Source organism: Siphateles boraxobius, unplaced genomic scaffold (assembly GCF_051911475.1).
Source record: "Siphateles boraxobius isolate OS27281-9 unplaced genomic scaffold, OSU_SipBor_1 17, whole genome shotgun sequence".
Lineage (NCBI taxonomy): Eukaryota > Metazoa > Chordata > Actinopteri > Cypriniformes > Leuciscidae > Siphateles > Siphateles boraxobius.
The window spans coordinates 3333852-3347951 of record NW_027508777.1 but is presented as its reverse complement, the minus strand read 5'-3'; the positions used below and the strand labels follow the sequence as shown (position 1 = coordinate 3347951).

The 14100-nt window shown below is 40.9% G+C and overlaps 2 protein-coding genes across 3 annotated transcripts in view; both read right to left on the bottom strand.

The window, feature by feature from the left end:
• lonrf2 (LON peptidase N-terminal domain and ring finger 2) overlaps window positions 1-14100 on the bottom strand; it is a 126619-nt gene that overhangs the window by 20920 nt on the left and 91599 nt on the right. The gene's annotated exons all lie outside the window — the stretch shown is intronic.
• LOC143740226 (uncharacterized) lies at window positions 1499-4572 on the bottom strand. Its single transcript, XM_077232290.1, has 2 exons — window positions 2723-4572; window positions 1499-2598 (listed from the first exon to the last, which is right to left on the bottom strand). Exons 1-2 carry the CDS (start codon window positions 2915-2917, stop codon window positions 1519-1521), a joined length of 1275 nt encoding a protein of 424 aa, XP_077088405.1. The 5' UTR covers window positions 2918-4572; the 3' UTR covers window positions 1499-1518.

Here is a 14100-nt window from a genome sequence, read left to right as displayed (position 1 = left end):
GGGAAAAGTTAAAAAAACTGAAAAGTGACTACAGAGCTGTAAAGGACCACAACGGCCGCAGAGGTTCAAATCGAAAAAGCTGGAAGTGGTACGAACGGATGGACGGTATCTACGGCCATAGACCGGCGAGCAACGGGAGGGAGGGTGGACTTGACTCGGCCACCAGTTTGTTGGAGTCGCTGATGGAGGATGGTAAGTGTTTAAAATTTACATTACATTAATCATGTAGGCGCACTCTGCTTGAGAGTTTTGTTTTCTGTAGGCTGGCTTTTGAAAAGCTGAAGCTCACTTATAACATCGAAGACTGTAAACTTGTGTCGCAGATAACAATTGCTGCTACCGCTAACTATCTGCCATTGCTATTTTCGTATTGTGTTGACTTTTGTATGATCTTTCTATCTAGATTCCTTTTCGACGAGCGAGAATGGTTCAGTGACTCCCACTGATGCCACGTCGGCACCGGAACCAGCGGCACCATCGACACCAACAAGATCAGCAGCGTCGACACTGAGACCCGCAGCAGCGTCGACACCGGCAACCGGTTAGTATAATTGGAGAAAAAGTAAACTCTTCTAGCCTGTTGTCTGTGAATCTATACACACTTTTTAATATATCATTAATCGTATCAATAACTCATTAATATAACGTAAACGTACTTGCATAACAACAGGAAGCATTCCCAGTTATGGGAATGCAGGATTCATTAATAAACCTGTTCAGTATTTTTATAACTTTCCAGACGTACACCTATACTGTACACATGGTATTTTAAAGTTGACATTTACTAAAATAGTTGGGCTCAGATGTTAAGTCGTTATATACTATATAAGTAATAGTAAGTTGTGGGCTTGTCTTTTTTTATGTAGAAGCAGTAATGATAATACATGTGAACAATTTACAACACACACAACCTTTGAATGAAACGTGACTTGTCCGTTTTTCTTTATAACTCATTCATTGTAATTATTTTTTTGGCCAGGACGGAGGAAACGAAAGAGGGAACAGGAGCATCTGACTGTCCTGAGGGAGATGCAGACATCGGATGTCGAGCAGCTGGAATTGAACCGGGCACAGCGGGAGCGCCATTTACAGATGGCACTCGATGATGCAGCACATGCCCGAGAACTAGAAGCGGCTTTAAGGAGAGAGGAGATGGCTGCAATGTCGTCCTTCAACCAGGCCTTTCTGGGAACCCTGAGCCAGCTTGTCCAGGCACTGAACCGGCGGGATGCTGTTCCACCGCCCCTGGACTGAAACCCCTTTGTTTATTTTAATTTAATGTTTGCACTACATGTAACATATGTATATAGTTGGATGTGTGAATTTATATTAATATTATATTTTTTTCTATTTGTATGCGTGTTTAAATAAAACCTTTTTGAAACTTATTACAAACAGTGTCTTTTTTTGATGGTTTGCTTTTTTACAAGGGTTTAAACAAGTATTTTCAGATTTTATACTGTGATAACCTTTAATGAAAAACAGCAGAGACAACATATTTAATGATAATGTATTTATTTAGCAATTAAAATAATGCATCAGACCCTCCCGTACATCTCTGCCCTCCTCCTCAACACCCTGTGCCACTGGCACCACAGGCTCTGCTGCTGCAGGTGCATCCCAGTCATCGTCATAGTCCTCTCCATGACTCTCACAAAGGTTATGCAAAGCACAGCAAGTAAGAATCATAGATTTCACGATTGTAACATCACAGTCATTTCTTTTCATGAGGCAACGCCACCTTCCCTTCAGTCTACCAAAAGCGTTTTCAACCACTACCCGTGCCCGACATATTTTCTTGTTGTAGATCTGCTGTTCTACTGTCAGCCGTCCAGTGTCAGTGAATGGCTTTAGGAGCCAGTTCTGCAGGGGATAGGCAGAATCTCCCAGGATGTAGTAGGCAACATTCACCCCACTATTATTCCTGGTGTAAGCTGGAAAGTGGTTGCCACGGCTGGCCAACTCCCACAATGTGGACAGTCTTAAAACACGAGCATCATGCAAGCTGCCAGGCAGTCCTGCAAACACGTTCCAGAACAGTCCTTTTCCATCTACAACACCTTGAAGGACGATGGAGTGCCAACCGTTACGGTTGAAATAGTCACAGTGGTACTCCTGTGGTGCCAAAATGGGTATGTGTGACCCATCAATAGCACCAACACACTGCGGGAGCCCCCATCTGTTCTCAATGTAGGCAGCCATTTCTTCAAACTTCTCCTGGTCTGGGTAACGGATTTGTTCGGGAACCAACAACGTTTCTGCAGCAGCAGTGAACTCTTGAACACACCGGCAAACAGTTGTTATGCTTACTCCGAAAAGATGGCCGACAGTTCTGTACTCTGAACCGGTCGCAAGCTTCCATAAAGCGATGGCCACTCTCTTCTTTAGAGGAACACACTTGCGGAAGCTTGTGTCTTGTCTCTCCATCACTGGACGCAGTTTGTTGTACAAATATATGAATGTTTCTTCCGACATTCTGAAGTTCTGAACCCACTGCGCGTTTGTGAAACCAGGAACAATAACATCCCACCACTCGGTAGCTCGGTTGAAAGCCCAAACAGACGGTTTGCCGCGGCGACTTTGCAAAGCTAAACAGATCTGAAACACATAAACCATGCACATTTTAGTACGTAATACTGGTAGCTATAAAGTTGATTAAATACTTTGCATATAGTATAGTATTTACACATATGCAAACGTTAGCTATGTTAGCATAACTTACCCTCTTGCGTCGGCTTTGAACAACCGGATTCGTCTCGTAGTCTGAACTCTGTAGTAATTCCCAAACTCTCCTGTTTTTTTCAGCAGTGTTTCGTTTTGCTGCCCTCAGCCTCTCATGAAACAACGTTTGTCTTCTTGCTGTGAGAAACAGCCACATCCCGAGGATCAAAAACAGCATACACTCGATTTCCTCCATTGTCCTGTGTGTGTGGGTAGCGGATGTGTGTCGCGTATAAGATTACGTCACGGCAGTTTCCTGCGGCGTCGCTATGACTACCGGGTACTATTTGTGGCGGTACTATCTGCAATGGAAAACGGAGCGAAAAGCGAGCCGAGTCGAGGCGAGCCGAGGCGAGTCGAGCCGAGTCGAGCTGGTACTGGTAATGGAAAAGCGCCAATAGTAATCTCTGTACGGGTAACAAACCCTTTGTTTCCAAATGCTGGGCTAAATGTGGGGTTTATAACCTGAAAGATATGTACAGTGATTATGGGCTTAAATCCTTTCAGAGTCTAAAGGAGGAATTCTCTCTTTCAGGATTTTCCTTCTTTTTGTATCTAAGATTGAGGTCTGCGCTAAAAGCCTATGGAGTACCCTGGTCAACTAAAGTATCTTTTCATCCTATGATAGACTGGATAGATTCCAGTATGGCTTCTAGAGGTATTGTAAGCATAATTTTTAAATCGCTTGTGGTACGACAGTACGCAAACATTCCGACTGAGGACTTTTGGGAGAGGCAACTTAACACCGTGATTGACTGGGACACTGTCTGGGGGATTTGTTTTGCTACCTCAAAAATCCAGCTCACCAAATGATACATTATAAGCTAATTTATAAGGCATATGCCACACCCTGTTTGCTAAATAAAATGAAAAGAAAGTCTGATCCTTTCTGTCACCTGTGTAACAGTGCACATTTAGGTACATATATGCATATGTTCTGGGACTGTTCACGAATTGTGCCGGTCTGGTCTTCAGTCAAGGACCCACTGACAGATCTTCTGAGGATTCTGTTACAAAAGGATCCTCTGGTTTTTCTTTTGCTGGACTATTCCTCGCTGTCACTGTCTGTCAATCAAAGGAGGATTCTGTCTGCTGTTCTTACTGCTGCTAAAAAGGTTATCCTAAAACTGTGGGTGGAACCAACTACCTCAGCTATGTCTGTCTGGATGTCCTATTTGATGGACATTGCTCTTTTGGAGTGTACCACAGCTAAAGTGCTCGGCGCCAACAGAATTACAACACAATTTTGGCGGGACCTTATTGAGACTTTATCAAAAAGACTCTGAGTTCCTTCTATATTTAATTTTGTCTAATTATATTGTAATTTCCTGTCATATGTATTTATTTCATTTATTATTTCTATTTAGTCTTATGATTATGGGCGGATCTTGGGCTTTGTTGTAAATAGTTATACACACAAAATGTTTAATAAATAATCACAAAAGCGATTTCAATACCTGCATATTGATAGCAGATCACTGATGCCCACAAATTATAGTTCAATACAGAGTACGTATGAGTGCAAAAATGAAAAGACGGCAACCCGAGCAACATCTAGCGTATTCCTGTGCATGTTTTACATACCATTTATTTACCAAGCCATTTCTCATCCAAATTTAAATTTCTAGTTCCCTTTCTATCGGTCACTTTCGATATTGTGACAAAATACAGACACTAGGGGATGCCCATGAGCACCCCAAACCCCTCTGACCTATTCAAAGGCCAATGGAATTGGGATGTGGAATCTGCATACGGACATACGGGTATATAATTGGGCTGCACGATTATGACAAAAATCTTAATTGTTGATTATTCCCTTTAAATTGTTAATGTGATTATTAATTACAAGTATCACATTGAATTATGTTTTGAGTAGCTTTATACCATTGTTTGAAACAACTGCATGCCATATTTTTATATAAAAATAAAAAACAAGCTGAAAACAAGCATCCAATGTCAACTATACATTGGTTTGGTTTCTTAAAAAACAAAAAGACAAGTGAAAATATGCATGGTATAATAGTTGATTTTGCACTGGGTAGTTCTAGGAACTTAGTTCTAGAAACTAGCCACCAGGGTGGTCCCCCGAAAACTATTGTTTCCCTAGGGCCGTTTTCCAAGTTGCATTTGCACCGCCAGTAGGAAGATGTAAGCAACGCTTGTTGTTGTTATTTTTATTTTGACGGCATGGTGAACTTTTATTTTGACATCGCTGAGAACGGCAGGGCCTGAGCACACAGTGCTCCCATTCTCTGGCCGTTTCTCAATACCAAGTTTGCAAATTTCGGACTTGCGTCCTTGGTAGTTCAGACTTGCCAAGTTCGACTCAGGAGAACGAACTCCCGAGGACGCGAGGACGCAAGTCCGGTTATTCTCCAAATGGAACAGTGCGTTCTTGATCGCGTCACTCAGCACGCTCTGGCTACTCCGGTTATCTCTTTATGTATATTTTAGGCAACAATAAAACGAAATATGATATAAAATACAATTTGCCTCTTTTCATCAACAAAAAAACGAAATGTTTTTTGAAAGAGAATGTATAGTAAAATAATATAGGCTATATAAAAAAAAAGTTAATGATCAATAATAGCCAGTATAAAAGTATAAGTAGCCTAATAGGTATAAGAAGCTATACAATGAGAAATAAAGCAAACAATTCAGTCAAACATAAGTCAGCTCTCTAATAGGCTACAAAGTTAAAGTTAAATAGCCTAAATATATAAAGTTATGAAACTTCACTTTGCCCTCAGCCAAAACGATTTGCCATGGAACAAACTATATAGATTAATGAGACCAAAGATCGATTTATACACAAGACAAATTATATCTCATGTTTAACCACTAGCCTAGAGACATCAGAGCCAGCGGCAAACATCAGAAGGACTAGCTGAGGAAAAGCTGTTCCAGTCGGGGTTAATGAGCACTGAACTCCTGGTGACCGGCTGGATCTCACAACTCCGAAAACGTCAGATACATTTTTCAAATAGGCGTTATCTTTATAAATAAACCACAGATTTGAGTTTTAAACAACTACATTCTCGCCTGAAACACTATTAAAATTACATTTCGTGATACAATAACAGTAGTTTTTTTATATTACGCGGGGTTTCTCCTCTGCTATTGATGCTTGCTGGTTGGTGCGAGATGCATTCTGGTATACCTGGCTGTTTCAAGTCCGCACAAGTCATCTCTCTTTGCATCCTCGGTAAAAGGGGTGGATCAAGAACACATCCGGGGATTTGAACTGGACTTGGCTAAATGTGAACTTTGAATTGGAACAGTACTTTGGCAGCGACTGATGACGTTTCACAAGTCCACAAGAACACAAGTACAGACAAGAACGCATTATTTCATTAGTTTACGATCTGTTTAACAGTCCTATCTAATACGTTATTAGATTGAACTGTTATACAAAGTGGACAGTAGAGCCCGGCCGATATGGATTTTTGGGGGCCGATGCCGATATTAGGGAGTAAAAAAGCCATATATCGATATATCGGCCGATATTATTTATGTATATATTATAATACAGTTGCAATATTATTTATGTGTATATTATAGTATAGTACCAGTCAAAAGTTTGGAGACACTTTTCCATTCGTGTGATAGTCTAGTTCACATGAATAATCTAGATAGTCTAGTTTAACAGTCTAGTTCTGTAGGCAACACAATCATGGGGAAGACTGTTGACTTGACAGCTGTCCAAAAGACGACCATTGAAATATTGCACAAGGAGAGCAAGACACAAAAGGTCATTGCTAAAGAGGCTGGCTGTTCACAGAGCTCTGTGTCCAAGCACATTAATAGAGAGGCGAAGGGAAGGATTTCCTTCCCTTCCGAAGGAAAGGTATCCCTTTTCTTAATTGGCCAGCAAACTCGCCTGACCTTAACCCTATAGAAAATCTATGGGGTATTGTGAAGAGGAAGATGCGATACGCCAGACCCAACAATGCAGAAGAGCTGAAGGCCACTATCAGAGCAACCTGGGCTCTCATAACACCTGAGCAGTGCCACAAACTGATCGCCTCCATGCCACGCCGCATTGCTGCAGTAATTCAGGCAAAAGGAGCCCCAACTAAGTATTGTGTAACACACGGACAGAGGCGGTTCGATCCATGTGCAGCATTTTATTTCAACTTAAACATAAGCAGACCTAAACCCAGCCAAACAGTTAAACAAGGGGCAATCCAGTAACTTGTGGTGATAACAGACTTAGGTCGAGGCAGGCAGCACAGTTTCATAAACAGTCCAGAAGACAGGCAAGGGTCAAGAGTCCAAGGAAACACGGAATACTAAAACAGAGGATAATACTCAGAGATGTACGCTTACAATGTAACAAGACTTCGCACCAGACACAGGGATCACTCAGGCTTAAATAAGGAGCTCAATAACTGGTAATCAAACACAACTGAAACATAATTAAACATAATGAGTCCATAGTGAAAACATAACACAAGGAGAGAGTGCCCTCCAGTGGCTCACACGGGCACTCCAGCTGGCATAGATGACATATTGAGGGCTGTACATGCTCATACTTTTCATGTTCATACTTTTCAGTTGGCCAACATTTCTAAAAATCCTTTTTTTTTGTATTGGTCTTAAGTAATATTCTAATTTTCGGAGATACTGAATTTGGGATTTTCATTAGTTGTCAGTTTTAATCATCACAATTAAATAAAATAAACATTTGAAATATATCAGTCTGTGTGTAATGAATGAATATAATATCCAAATTTCACTTTTTGAATGAAATTACTGAAATAAATCAACTTTTTGATGATATTCTAATTATATAACCAGCACCTGTATATCTATAAAAACCTTTTTTTGCAATGATCACTTAATTGTGGTGATCATACACTTGTGTGACAAAGATATGTAATGGAGGCAGGGTGAATGATAGAATGAGAATTGATACATTTGAGCTGGAACCAAACTAGTTTTGTTTGCATTGCATTGCATGTTCTATTCTCTATTATATTCTAAATACTGTTGCATAATCTTCAATTATGACTTTGTCTTTTTATTTAGTAACGCTATATAAAAATAACATATCAATAAATATATCAAAAGTGTCACTGGCAAAACCTTGTTATCTTCTATTATTGGTCTTAATTCTTCTAGTCTCTACCAGTGGTGGAAGAAGTAATCAGATCTTTTTACTAAAGTAAAAGTAATAATAACATAATGAAAACATGTTTAACTACATATGTATAGTACTTTTACTTAAATACTATTTTAAATAAGTAGTCAGCAAAATGTACTAAACGTGAAACTACTCATTATGCAAAATGGCCCTATATAAAGTGTCATAATTATATAAATTATTGGAATATTGTTTTATGTTGTAACGTAGTGTTATAGGCAGAATGGGCTGACACTGTCTACACCGGACACGGCCGTTGTTGCTCGCATCACAACAGCTGTTTACCCTGGACGGACAAAGCGCCCGTTACGACACATTTGTACTTCGTGTCAGTACGTCATAAATAGAATGAGGCATCAGTTTACTGTCGGAGATTTATCGCTCGCATCGATCCACATCCAGTGTAGACAACATCACTGATTATAATGGGTTCAACTGTCTTTTGTCGCATCGGGCCGCTGGCGTCCAGTGTCTTGTTCAGGCAGCGGTGTCTTTAAGGTAAGTTGCTAACTAGTTACCAGTGCGGTGGTGTCTTGAGTCGTGTTGATGGTGTGCGGTGGTGCGTTGAATGCTGTTTTAAAGCTACGTTGTCATCTGGTGAGACGCAATGCTATAAAGTAAATAAACAATGCCCCCATCTTTTACTCTCACAATGACCTTATCATACTCGTTTAATACAATAGCTAGCTAGCCATGTTTCATACCTTGTCAATGGAGTGGAAGCTAATGTGGCCTTTCTTCCTGTTGCTCCACACAACGCTGGTGTGTCCTGACAGCCGCTGCTCTCCCGCTATCCTTTTGTTTTCTGTGGACTGTGGACTAATAATGGACTACTCAAGCGTGTAGTTTTAATTTTTTGGATCATAACTCCTTTGAGTTCATCCTGCAGATTTTTTCGACGCTGATTTTAAACGTTGAACAACGGCACTGTTTATAAATTGGTTTTGTATCCCTTCAGTCAAGCTGCTAACTGCCAAATGCGAGGTTTCGCCACCGAAGCAACAGGCTATTTCAACTGTTTTCCTGTGGGTAGGTTTCCACTTTCTCTCTGACTATTGGTTGCTAGATGCTAGTCTGGTCGATATGGTCTTAGAAAAGGCTATATCTTCCACATATTTGCATTGTGTGGTAGTCTAGCTGTCCGGTGTGCTGGCTAACGTGGTTTTAAATCTGGCTGGGTATGCGCGACTCTAGGACGATCCTCCTTTTTTTTTTGCCCGTAACTTTTTTTATCTGCTTCTTTTTATTTCTGCGTTCTGTCTCAAGAAACTTTGCTGCCTTTTTGCTGGTGGTTTTATTTTTTTACATGACTTTTTATTCGTCGTTGGATCTGCATCATCTGAACCCTAAAGTTCGGCTATCGCTGCCCACTACTCTTTTTAATCACTGTGCTGCTCTTGGCATCGCTCGCCGACCTCGTTAGATACATCGGGGTTCCCACAAACATTGTACTGGGCTCACTACCTCAGTTCCCTCAGTTGACGGATGTATTATCCCCGTTGTGTGGTCTCCTCTCATCAGCTGTATAAAAAATCTCGCAGAGAGGGTGGAAATATTAACTCTGCAAATCACCGTTCTCTGGAATATGCCCCATCTGGGGCTCTATCACCAGCTAAAACTTTCTCTGCACCAGCTCAGCTTTCAGTGAAAATGGCTCTAGTAAACGCAAGATCACTATCAAATAAAACATTCATTATGAACAACTTCGGCATATGAAACCTGACGATGTTTCGTCTCTAGGTGAACTATCTCCTCCTGATTGTTCCTTCTACAGCTCTCCCAGGCCAAATGGATCTGGTGGTGGTCTAGCTACAATCTTCAAGTCATTTAAATGTCAACTACAGCCCGTAGATACTTTTTCCAGTTTTGAGGCACAACTCCTGCACATTGACCTCAATGGTCCTCTAATTTGTATCCTGATTTACAGACCACCCAAAGTCAGCACAATGTTTTGTCCTTGAGATCTCAGACTTCCTGTCAAATCAAGTGTCACGCTGTGATAGACTGCTGGTTCTGGGGGATTTTAATATCCATGTTTGCTGTCCCTCTAAACCTATGGTTCAAAATTTTATGGATCTCATTGACTCACTCAGTTTCACACAGTGTGTTTCTTCACCCACTCACAACCTGGGCCACACATTAGATCTTATTTTGACGCGCGGTCTCTCTATTCATTCATATGAAGTATTTGATGCTGGTATTTCTGATCACTATTCTGTATTATTTGAACCTGCAGTTCCATATGTACAGCCCATCCTCTCTCAGCCTCTGTGCAGCTCTCGTGTTTTTCATGCCACTATAGCACTACAATTCTCTACAATCTTATCTAATTGTGAGGTCTCTTTGTCATCTGATATGAACATTGATGAGTTGGTTCTCGTCTTCAACTCTGCCTGTTCTACTGCATTTGATACTGTTGCCCCTCTGAAGCCCAGAAGGCAACAACCTAAATCAAATTCTCAACCTTGGTTAATTTCCTCTACTCGTGTGCTCAGATGGGAATGCAGAAGGGCTGAACGCAGGTGGAAAAAGGATAGGCTACAGGTCTCATATCAAATTTTAAAAGATTGTCTTGCCACCTATCAAAAGTCGGTCAGTAATGTAAAATCTCAATTTTTCAAATTTAATTGCGATGAATGCAAACAGGCCAAAAGTTATTTTTTAAAACTATAAACTCAGTCCTTAGTCCAGCCACTTGCTCAGCCCATTGGCAATCCCAAGACCTGCACAGAATTTTTAGGTTTCTTTGAACAGAAGATATTAGATATCAGATCTCACCTCTCTCCTTCTGACATGGCTGTTTCTCCCTTGATCTCTCCTTTTAGTAATTTTACTTGTTTTAAACCAGTGTCTCAATCTCAATTAAGTGCATTAATCTCTAAAATGAAATTTACATACTGTCAATCTGATGTACTGCCTAGCCGTTTGCTTAGAGAGGTATTAGACACTATTAGCCCCGGCTTTTAACTATTGTAAGCAGTTCTTTGTCTAGTGGAGTTTTTCCTGAGTCTTTTAAACATGCTTCTGTACAGCCTTTGCTCAAAAGATCTCACCTTGATCCATCTGTTCTTAGCAACTACCGGCCAATTTCTAAACTCCCATTTATTTCAAAGGTTTTGGAGAAAGCAGTGCTCTCACAGTTTACTTATTTTTTAGATACTTTTAACATTTTGGATAAGTTCCAATCTGGTTTTAGAGCATTTCACAGTACAGAGTCAACCTTGCTTAAAATTACGAATTATCTATTGTTGTCTACTGATTCTGGGTCATCTGTCATTCTGTTGCTACTAGATTTGAGTGCAGCTTTTGACACTATTGACCACGACATCCTCTTGAAACGACTTCAATATACAGTAGTGGTTCAAGGCACGGCATTGCAATGGTTCAACTCTTATTTAAAGGGTAGGACGCTTTCAGTAAATATTGGGTCGTTTACCTCACCTACTGCACCCGTCCCTTATGGTGTTCCCCAGGGTTCTATTCTTGGCCCTTTGTTGTTTTCACTCTATATGCTCCCCCTGGGTTCCATTCTCCAGAAATATAGCATAAAATATCCCTGCTATGTGAAAATTTGGATGGCTAACAATTTCCTGCAGTTACACACCGACAAAACTGAGGTTCTTTTGCTAGGCTCCGCTGCACTCAATACAACTCTGACAAGTAGGTTAGGCTCCCTTAGTGATAGCTTACAACCCAATGTAAAAAATCTAGGGGTTAATTTTGATCCTTTATTACAATTTGACAAACAGGTGAACATGGTTGTTAAGAGTAGCTTCTTTCACCTCAGATCTGTTGCGAAGGTAAAACATTTTCTTTCTCAAAAAGATCCTGAAATTGTCATTCACACACTAATCTCTTCTAGACTGGACTACTGTAATTCTTTGTATGTCGGCCTTCCTCAAAGCACTCTATCTCGGCTTCAGATGCGGCAGCCAGATTGCTGACAGGAACAAAAAAACGGGAGCATACCACTTCTGTTCTTTCTTCACTGCACTGGCTCCCTGTCAAATTCAGAGTTGATTTTAAGGTTCTTCTTTTTATATATAAGGCCATACAAAAATCAGCCCCGGATTACATCTGTGAACTTATCCAGCCATATACAACCTCTAGGTCATTAAGATCTTGTAACCAGCTTCTTTTATCAGTCCCTCATTCACATTGCAAATCCAAAGGCGACAGAGCTTTCACGGTTGCTGCACCAAAACTTTGGAACAGCTTACCTTTTATTATCAGGGCCTATCCATCGCTCAACGTTTTTAAATCTAGTTTAAAGACTCATTTTTATACTCTTGCATTTGAGTGATGCTGTGTATGTTACACCGCGTATTTTGTATGTGTATGTAGAAATGTTCTTTTATTAGTCTATTATTATTAGTTTTTCTCTATTACCCTATTTGACCATCTGTCAAGCACTTTGGATCAACAAATGTTGTGTTTATGTTGTGCTCTATAAATAAATTGACTTGAATTGAATTGACTAATGTGTGCGCATCTTACACCGTGTCTGAAGAAAAGACCTGCTTTTACTGAAGTGAAAGGGTTGGCTGGTGTCACTACCATAGACAGTAAAAGAAATGGACACAGCGACCTCGTTGATTTCAACGGAGAGAGTTGAAGCCGAACATGGGCACTCACTTCCTGATAGCCAAGCGTTCTGCGCAGGCTCAAACTGAGCTTGATGACGTAGATGTCACGTGAGCAATCTGACTGACAGTTGTAAATCTTCTAGTAGCTGTGCCAAGACAAATCTGAATCACCCATAGACAGTCACCCAACGTTAATCGTGCACAGAGACTGTGAAGCGCGACCTGCAGCAACTTTTGGTAAGTATTCTGATTAATTATTTTGTCATTTTGCTTAATATTTATTTATTTAAAATTTAACGTCAGTACGCCTGCGAGACTGTGCGAGCTTCTCCTCTTGTCTATACGGTAATGTCTCTATTGTGCGACATGAAGTCGCGTGGTTATGACGCAATTTTTAGCCTATTTTTACAAGAATGGCTTCTACGGGGCCATAACGTAAGATACAAAGTAATGGAGCCTTTTATACATTGTCGTGTTTCTTTAGAAATAAATAATGGACAAATGAAGTCTTTGGACGCCTCAGATGTAAAGTTATTCGCTGTCAAAGTGACGCCAAAATGAATGGGAGTCAATGGGATGCTAACAGCAGGTGATAGCCAGCTACAATGGCGGCCCCCGGAGGCAGCTTCAACTTCCGCCTGATGGATTACCCCCTTGGTCACTACACTGACTACAGTGACATGGGTCGCCAGTAGCAAACAATGGAGCGTGCTCTGCTGGACAAACTACGTAGTTACACAATTTACAAGGATTTTATCCACGTTATATGTTCTGTAAAAAACAACAACATTCATATCGGATGAATATCTGTCATATACGCCGATGCCGATATATCTGCGACAGGCTGAGCACCCCTTACTGGCCTAACTAAGACCTCTCCAGCAGCAACCTGGTTTTCCCAGGTGGTTTCCCATCCAGGTACTGACCAGGCTCATCCCTGCTTAGATTTAGTAGGCAACCAATCTTGGGCTACAGGGTAATATGGCTGCTAGTAGACTTGATTTGCCTCTCACAACGTAACATGCTTTAAACACACTTCTTATTAAGCACGCATAATAATATAAGTGGACTTTTTTTTGTAATTGCGGCTTTGAACAATTATGTAATCATGGCATCTGTAATCATAATCACAATTAGAAATTTTATTAATTGTGCAGCCCTAGTATATAAGCAGGCTGGCTGCACATACACTTCAGCTTTGTTCTTCGGAGCCTAAGCACAGAATCTCTTCATCATTGAAAGAGAATCTAATTTTCCATTCACCTCTAAAAGATCTTTGTTGCTGGATTTCGCAGCAAAGATCAGCAGTCTCTCTCCAGCGTACACAGAGAAGTGCAGAGAGTTCCCCTGGGTGCATCAGTGGCGTTCTGAAAAAGAAAATTTCCCTATTTAAGAGCATTCCTCTAAAAGAGCTGCACAGTGGATCACATCTTTTAAAGATGTCCTTCTGGATAAGTGGAATTTTGAACACCCTCAGATGGGCACAATCGCTGTCTGCACCACTTGGGCAGTGCCCATACTGAAACAGCGTTCGTGGACGCATCATGCTCTCACTGCGAGAGCCTGCCCATTGGGAAGTTGCAGTTGAGGCTCTCATAATTCAAGAGGCCGAGAGTATCCTCAGGACAGGGCGGAGGGGACCACTCG

Coding starts and splice junctions, on each gene's coding strand:
- LOC143740226 (XM_077232290.1), bottom strand. CDS start 2,917: ATGGAGGAAATCGAGTGTATGCTGTTTTTGATCCTCGGGATGTGGCTG. Junction 2,599..2,722: donor TTCAAAGCCGACGCAAGAGG/GTAAGTTATGCT, acceptor TATGTGTTTCAG/ATCTGTTTAGCTTTGCAAAG.